This window comes from Geospiza fortis, unplaced genomic scaffold, assembly GCF_000277835.1.
Source record: "Geospiza fortis unplaced genomic scaffold, GeoFor_1.0 scaffold590, whole genome shotgun sequence".
Lineage (NCBI taxonomy): Eukaryota > Metazoa > Chordata > Aves > Passeriformes > Thraupidae > Geospiza > Geospiza fortis.
In genome coordinates this window covers 918,567-927,392 of record NW_005054402.1, presented here as the reverse complement: position 1 = coordinate 927,392, position 8,826 = coordinate 918,567, and the positions used below count along the sequence as shown (strand labels likewise).

The 8,826-nt window shown below is 39.8% G+C and overlaps 1 protein-coding gene across 1 annotated transcript in view; it reads left to right on the top strand.

Annotated features, from left to right (window-relative positions):
- The window catches only part of ANO1 (anoctamin 1), a 40,705-nt gene extending 33,023 nt beyond the window's left edge, over positions 1 to 7,682 (top strand). Inside the window, exons 22-25 of the mRNA XM_031061174.1 lie at positions 729 to 781; positions 2,419 to 2,603; positions 4,201 to 4,306; positions 5,226 to 7,682. Coding sequence (XP_030917034.1) covers positions 729 to 781; positions 2,419 to 2,603; positions 4,201 to 4,306; positions 5,226 to 5,486 — 605 coding nt within the window. The 3' untranslated portion in view covers positions 5,487 to 7,682. The remainder of the gene's footprint in view (positions 1 to 728; positions 782 to 2,418; positions 2,604 to 4,200; positions 4,307 to 5,225) is intronic.
- The last annotated feature ends 1,144 nt before the right edge of the window (positions 7,683 to 8,826 follow it).

The window sequence follows — 8,826 nt, the reverse complement described above, 5'->3', positions numbered from 1 at the left end:
TGAAAGCTGCAGTGGATGGAGCTGGGCTCTGTGGCTGTGTGGGGACAAGAGCCCTGTCCTGCCCTTACAGGGGGCTCACACCTACAGGTGTCTGTAATGAGGTGTAATGAGGGAGCTGCTTCTCCCAAATGCTGATTACTTATGAATTAAAAACTCATTAAAATGAAAATAAAAGTAGAAATAAAATAGCTGTCCTTGTTACAGAGCCAAGCAGCAACAGCAGAGAAATTTATGTTATTAAACTTTAAGTTCATTCTACTGCAGTACAGGCAGAGTTTTTTGTTGGGCTCATCCTTGTGCCCTACGATCATCCTAGACTCGAAGGATGCATCATGTTTTGCCATGACTTTGCTTTGGGGCTGTTTTGTGGCTCCCTGATTTGATGCTGCAGGTTCAGGTTGCTGGTGGAGATGACTGGGAGGGTGATGTTGACTTTTTTGATTGTGGTGGGGGTTTGATTTTTTTTTTTTTTCCTGAGAATGTGTTAATTACAATTCATTGCAGGTCAATCCCATTCTTCAAAACCTCAAAAAAATAGGTGCCAAAACATAGCTGGGCTCCTTTTGCTTACAAGCCATTAAATTAATTATTTATAATTTGTTCTTTTTCTATTTAAAATATAACTAGCTCAGTACAATCATACATGCTCCTAACTCTGTTAACTGAAGATGTAATTTATCTCATTTTAAGGACTAGAGCAGCATTTACATGTTTGTCTCCTTCTTCAGGAATCTGGTATAATATCCTCAGAGGTATTGGAAAGCTTGCTGTCATCATAAACGTAAGTAAATCAGCATGAATTAAATTTGAATTCAATAGGCTGGCTTTTCCATTCTGCTCCATTAGTTTTAGTTCAGTACAAAATCCCTTCAATCAAGTGAAAGTATATGATTGAGAAATTTTTGGAAATATTTGAGGATGAGTTGCTGTATTTATTTTCAAGCTGTGATGGCAGTAGCAATAATATAAAATACTAAGTAGTCACTGCTGCTTTTTTCCCCGAATGTTTTTGTGAAACAGTTCTGTCCTTCAAACAAATATGACCACAGCTGCTTACTTTTACTCTTTTGAAATACCAGCAGTAGCATAAGATGTATTTTTTAATTTCAGTGCTATTTTGGGTAAGGTGAGAACCAGTTCAGCTCCTCAGAGTGCAGAATCCCTCCATCGAAAATCTGCCCTCAAGCTGCATTGCCTCCACTCAGAGAGCTTGGATAATCCTGGGAAAAAAGTTTATTTCAACATTTCACAAAAATTTAGCAGGTCTTAATATATTAATGCATGTAGTTCTGCACTATTCTATATTAATAGACATCCACAATGATCATCCTCCTTGCACTCCAGCTGAGGGAAAGATGAAAACAAAGGCCAGCTGAAATTCAACATGTTTGCAGTGCAGCAAAGCAGAGGCTCTGTATGGCCACATGGCTATGAACTCCCATGGGATTTTTTTACATTATCCAGACTTGAAATCCCTTCATTTTGTCCCCAGGGTTCTGTTGTGCTATGGCAAACCCATTCTTTTGGTATGCTGCCTTATTTTGTCCTTCCCATTTCTCCTCTTTTCCTTTGGAAATAATTTCTCTGTTTTTCTCTTTTGTTCTGTGTAGTCTTTCCTCATCAATACCCAGTGTTAGTTTTCCCTCTTTGATCAATGTACTGCTCCTCTTGACCATAAAATAAGTAAAACATTTTGTACTGTTTGTTCCACATGTACATGAGATTTATGCCAGTGGCAATGTTTCATAATGATGATAAATGAGGAAGGCTAAAGTCATGAGGAACTCAGCCCAATTGACTGTCGTGCCTTTTCCCCATGATATTTTCAGAAAATTTTAAATAACTGGATGAAATGCAATTTTGTGACCATAAAAATAAAACTGGGCTCAGTCTCCTCATCCTTTTATCCTGATGAAGTTAAGAACCACACACAATTAGCATTTTTTTGCAATGCAATGAGACTTTGAAAAGTCGAATCACCATGGGTTGTTTGCAGGATGGAAAAGCAGCTGGAAATCAATCAGTTGGACCTCATCCAAGGCAATAGGGAGAAGCTGTGATAGGGACACAGGGAAGCAGAGCTGTGATAGCTCTCCCCTTGTGCTGGTGGGGTACAGCTGCTCCTTTTTTGGGGGCCCAGGTTGTCACTCACACAGACACCTCAGCTGGCGTGGCTCTGCTCCAGGGAATGCGCTGCACCTCAGGAGAGCAGGCAGTGACCAATCCCTTGCTGGTGCAGTGAACAATCCCTTGCTGGTGCAGTGAACAATCCCTTGCTGGTGCAGTGAATGCTCCACTCTCAGGGCCCTCAGGCTCCCCTGAGTGTGGTGTGAGTAGTTTGGGCAAGTCATGGTTGAGGATGTGATGAAGTGAAGCTCTGCCTGGGTACCGCGCTCACTCTCTACTCTTGTGGCTCAGGCATTTGTGATCTCATTCACATCCGACTTCATTCCACGCCTCGTGTACCTGTACATGTACAGTGAGAATGGCACCATGCATGGCTTCGTCAACCATACACTATCCTCTTTTAATGTCAGCGATTTCCAAGCAGGAACAGCTCCTAATGACCCCCTGGATCTTGGCTACGAGGTTCAGATATGCAGGTACTCTCTTGAATAATCGCTAACGCCAAATGTTTTCACAGCTGGCTAAGAACGTGGCAAATTCTTACATTCCTGGGGCAGATTCTTTGTATTTTCAATACCTTTTTAGCATCTTGCTAGCCTTTTATATCAGATGGATCCATTGCCTTGAACATCTTGCTTACATATTAAGTAATCACAGACCTGAATATGATTTACTGCTTATTTTGGGAGATGGAGATTATTGTTAGTTAAATTCAGTGCTTGTCCATGCAAAGATTTTTATTATTATGGATTCCCTTTTCCAGGAAAGGAGACAAATAATGATAAACAGCACCATGGTGCTTTAAGGGAAGAAAATTATGTCACTCTGATGTCATGTCATGATATAATGACCATGGCCAATTTTTTGTCCTGTTCCCAATTCCTAATGAGAGCAGTAGCATCCTTATCTGCACTGGAACTTAGGACTTCTTTATAGTGTCATCACAAAGGAGAAATTTGTACACCTGTGACAATTCATATCTATTCTTCTCATGTTTAACGGAAAATTATGGTTACCTATTTCAGCTAATATATTCTTAGAACTGACAGTGAAAGCACTTAGACCAGCAAAGCTGAAAAGGGGAAAACAGAGGGAGGAAGAGGGAGAGAATAATAAGGAAGGAAGAGATATTCCAGGGGAGAAAGAAACAAAGATGACTTTGATACATGCATACTAAAAAAATCACACTAACTGACCAAATAAAAAACCTTGCCTTTGAATCATATTATTTTATATTATCTTCTTTATGCATTTAAATAGTACAAGTTAATATGGTGAAATGACCTCTAAACAGAAAATTTGCTCAGGGATGAAAGCAAAACCAACCCAAACTGCATTTGCAGTAGCTTTGCTTGCTTTTACTTTCTCCTGGTTTCCTCCTGCTGCGCTCTGGGCAGAGGTTAAGCAAGGCTGGCAAACATGTTTCAGCACAGAATGGAAGTGTTGGCATCATGGTCCAAAAGCAAAATGCCAGATTTATTTGCTTTCCACTCCCAGCCTCTGTGTTCTTTCAATCCCATCCTTATCCCAAGGATTTCGAAATAATTTGAAAATGCAGAGCCCTTATTCTTTCAAAATATTGACAGGATGCTGTGGTTTTGAATTTAATGTATTTTTCTTGGTCTTGTTTATCAACACATAGATTTTCTGTAAGCCATACTAAGGAAAAATTCTCTTCTCTCCACCTGACAAAATTTAGTTTCAACCTTTTGCTAATCACGTTAAATGTGTTCTATGAATCTGAAATCAGTATTTTTGTCTTTAAAATTTGTTTGAAAAATAGATGTTGCCTTTTTACCTATCTTAAAATAAATCACATGAGCTGTGTAGTTTACTCTGTCTTATGCAAAATTGATATGTAGCAATCAGAGGGTATTAAGATGAATTAGCCTTTAATTTTAAGGCTAACTTGAAGGCTGCGGGAGAGTTTCATCTATGTCTTGTTTCTGAGAGATTAATACAATGAACTTTCTTTTAGACAGTTCCATTTATTGTTTGACTGTTTGTGAATAACTCTTTCCAGTGCCAACATTTCTGAATTACACCCCTGATTTACTGAGTCTTGTTTTGCAGGTACAAAGATTATAGAGAACCCCCCTGGTCTGAAAACAAATATGACATTTCAAAGGATTTCTGGGCTGTCCTAGCAGCAAGATTGGCATTTGTGATAGTTTTCCAGGTAGGTGACACTGCAGGCATTGGAAATAAGTTATTGGGCCAAAGAAATACCTTCTTTCTCAGTTGTTTTATGGAAAAGCCAAAGAAATTTGCCCATTTTCATCGCCCTCTTTGTCCCACCCAACTAGGCATTGGTATATCCTCAGTGGAAAAATTCATCCCCAGGGATTCCTTGAACTGGTTTTATGCAGAACAACTTAATGACCTTAAAGACCAGCAAAGCACAAGGCTGATACTAATTAGCTTCCACCAATTTCTCCCATAGGACATCAACAATTTCACTGAAGCAGCATAAATTTAACCCAAAATCATTTTTAGAGCTAGCCAAGAAATTAGATTTTCAAAATTTTCCAAGTTCAGGTTTAATTTGCATCTGAATAAGAAGCAAAAATCTTGTAATTTGTCCTTAAAATACATTGTTTAATCACAGCAGTGATGCTGCTTGTTGTGGCACAAATGTTTTAAGTCTGCCTTATCTGAATAACTTGTTTCAAAACTTTTATTAGTTTTTTTTGATTAAAAATTATCTTTTTGGGAAAGACCACCCCTTCCTTGAATCAAGGTTTTTCAATTAGAAAAATTCAATTGGAATGTGTTTTACCAACTTTTACCATTTTTACCTCTTGTATTTGCTTCTGCCTTCCTGATGTAAATCTCATGAGCCACTCACCAGCTGCAAATTCCTTTGGATTTCTAAGTGGCTGCAGTGTCAGGATTGGTACAGAAATCATAGAGGTCAATCAATACCTGATGTATTTCTCTACTTCTAGCATGCACAAAGCAGTTGAGGGGAATTTGGTCCCATAGTCCAACTCAAATATTGTCCTCTCTTCATTTTTCCTTCCTGAGTGCCCTCTCCTTTCCCTGCTGCCACCCTTTACTTTAGCCCCACTGACACTTTCTCACAACTCCATTTTCAGAACTTGGTCATGTTCATGAGTGAGTTTGTTGACTGGATTATCCCAGACATTCCCAAGGACATTAGTCAGCAGATTCACAAGGAGAAAGTTCTCATGGTGGAGGTCTTCATGAGGGAAGAGCAAGGCAAGCTGCAGATGCTGGAAACCTGGAAAGACAAGGACAAGAGAAAAGGGGAGAACTGCAACAACCACAGCCCCAGGCTCTCGAGGAGCCGCAGTGGGAGCTTGTCCTCTTGCCATTCCTATCCTCTGGACGTTTAGGCGAGGAGGGAGCTGAGGCTGTCGGGCATTCCAGAGACAAAAGCCATGGCACCAAGGGCAGGACTCCAGTACGGACACCCCAGTGCATGTTGAAGGATGTGCTGCCATTTTGCTCCCATCTTTGTGAGAAATGCCCTTCTTGCAAACATGGAGGACCACGTTCTATTTCTGACAATGCTGGGGTTTTGTTTTGTTTTGTTTTGTTTTTCTTTTGCACAAGCAGTAATGCAGGGAGTTTTTGTATTTCATCCTGAGGTAGCACTATCGACGTTGGCGTGCATTAAGAAATGCAGGTACTTAGAACAATCTTGTTGGAGATATTCTCTGAGAATCTGATCTTAGCCTTTCAATTAGCTAATGAAATAACGGTAAATTTGAAGTCATTATAATAATAATAATGCTAATTTGAACTATTTTTGGAAAGCTGGGTTTGAAGGTCCATGGGGTAACTTGCTAAAAGATATGCAAAATCAGTATTCCCTAGTATTCCATAAATCCTACCAGACTGACTTGCTTCCCAAGACTGGGTTTAGCTTTGTGAGTCTGGGCTTTGGAGTCCCAAAGATGTGGGAGAGGGGCTTGTGGCAGCCTGCTGTGTCCCCCAGACCCTCTCTGGGGCACCACTGCCTCTGGAAACATCAGCACAGGGATTCTGGGCAGTGCTTTCTTGGCAGCAGCAGCACAATTGCAGAGATCCTCCCAGCAGGCCCATGGTCACGGAGCATTTGTTAAATGCCCTGAGTTAATGAGCACACAGAGAGCTCCAGTGACTCTCACTGCCCTGCCAAGCACTCACACGCTGCTGTTGCTGAGGAAATTCCCTTTTCCCCGATGGTTCAGCACATCCCTGCCCCAGCCTGGCTTTTCCCTGTAGCCCTCTGGAGCAGGACAAGGGAGTGCTTGCACCCGTGTTTCACAGCCAGCTTTTCCCACAGACTTCCTGCTGTTGGCTGGCACTGTCCAGAGGCTGTGCCAGGGGAGTCAATCCCAAATGCATCCCACTTGCTGTCTTCAGTGGAAGCTTTGCCTGCACTGGGGCTACAGGACCAGACCTTCAGCTAGTTACAGGACTTTTCTTTTGTCTTAAAATCCTCTGTCTTTTGTACAAGGAGCTTTTCCCTAAAGTATCAGTCTGAAATCCTTACTTACCATGACTAGCTAAATCCCATCAGTACAGCTCTTTTTAAGCATAATATGTTTTTGTTTTGCTTTGTTGACCGATAAACTGCACTTCCAAATAATATTGGTGCAATTAACCTAATTTCTTTTATTGCTTTGTCTTGTCCATGGCACTTGCATTATAAAATTGAAAAAGAAAATAAAAAGGAAAGATTTCTTTAAAGTCTAACTACTGTATGGTTTGTTACAAAACCAAACTGTTTTCAAGAGGTTAGTTATTTCTTTTTTTCTTTCTGTTTTTTTCTTTGCCAAACTAATTTAAAGATTATTGCTAGAACTCTAAGAAGAATGCCATATATAGCTTTTGATATATTTATTTGTTTTAAAGTATGTGATAAACTTGATATTTTTCTGTAGTCTGTCCAAAGAAGGTACCAAAAGAGAAATTATGTGGAAGAAAGAAAGTGGTATTAACCAAATATTCTTGAAGCTTATTTAAAATACTGATCCAACCAAAGATTTTTATTAATAAAGGGCTTATATTTTGTTAACTCTTGTTTCTGTTGTATTTTGACTTGCAGGAATGTCACTATTTTTAAAATTTGTAACTTATGATAGCGTGTTGCTGTAGGGCCGAATCCTGCCTGATTTATTCCCACATAAATGTAATGCCTGGTTAGTAAATGTTTACCAGATCAGGCCCACTGACTGCAATAGGACTGGGGAGAAATCAAGCAGAATTCTGTCCACACCTTTTGTTGAAAACTTGTTTTTCCTCTCATTCCTTGGTAGCCCAAAAGATCCAGGAGAAAGCCAAACTACCTATTCTGAGGAGAAATGTTAGGGATCGTCCTCGAAGGGGATTTAATCTGTAAATACTGACCTGAAAGTGTTCCCAACTTAATACTGACATTCCTGTAAATGGTGGAACTATATCCTCAACACATACTTATCTGAATTTTTCATTATTTGCTGAAATCATGGAATAGTAACAGTTGCTTATACTTTCTTTTGTACAGTAAATTGTTTGAAATGCAATTTTGTATATAAAAATCTGTATTACTACTCAGATATCTATAAAATTATTTCATGGAATCATTTTTTAAGAAAAGCAAATATATACTAAATCTGTTTTATTTTGGTTTTTTTTTTTTCCTTTTTCTTTGAACACTTATTTGAAATAAACTTAAATATCCAAGAGTTTCTCCTGTGGGACAGGTTCTGTTCCCAATCCTCCTTGTGCTCTGAATGTACAGACATCTCCCTAAAAATGTCCCAGGTAGGTCTGGAGTTTGAGCTGCTTTAGAGACCCGCTTGGAGATGAGTGAATCCCGCCTGAAATCCATCTCCAGGAGTACAAAGGGAGTTTTTGGCTGCAGAATGGCTCCACTGTGGCTGTCACATTCCCACTGCCCTGAGGGGCCTGTCCAAGCAAGGCTGGCCTCAAAACCTCGCTTGCTGATTGCAATTTTTTTCTTCCTTTCCCATTTAACTGTTGTGTGAGAAGGCAAAGCATGAGGCTTCACACCGGCCCTCCTTTTCTGGATGGAAAATATTAATGCTCCAAGTCAGGCAATTTAGTTTGGAATGTGGGAATTTTGTCCTGAGGGAATGGATATGGACACCAGAAGCAGGTAAACCTCAGTCTAGCTGGTAACCATGTAGGATTGTCAGTTATTAAAGACAAAATAATACATATGAGCTCATTAGATGTAAGATAATCTAGAAAACCATTTGCACTGTGGTTGTGGTACTTTTCCTAAAAGTTGTTTCATATTTGGGATGCAAAAAAAAGAGGTTTGCTTTTAACAATAGCAAATTTGGGGCAGAATTGTGCTAGAAAGGATTTACTGGAACAGAGGGGGAAAAAAAAGAAACTTAAAACAGGGAAGCAGGGATCTGGAAGTGATCAAAGAATACCTGCACATACCTTGATGTGACTCACAGTGACCAGGTTTGATGAAAGATAGCAAAGCAAATATTTCATTTGTGCAAGTACAAAGCTGAATTCTGTGTTGAATTGTATGGCCTGTATGACACCATGTCCATGACATGCCTGTTCTTGGCATGCTTCTGCCCCAGCACAAAACCATTTCCCAGCCCAGATTTGATCAAAGAAAAAAAAGTCTCAAACCCAACATCTTAAGGTATTGAAGAGGAAACTCATGGCATCCATTTGCTTGGTCCAAGAGAAAATGCAGACCATGGGGAAGATTCCTGC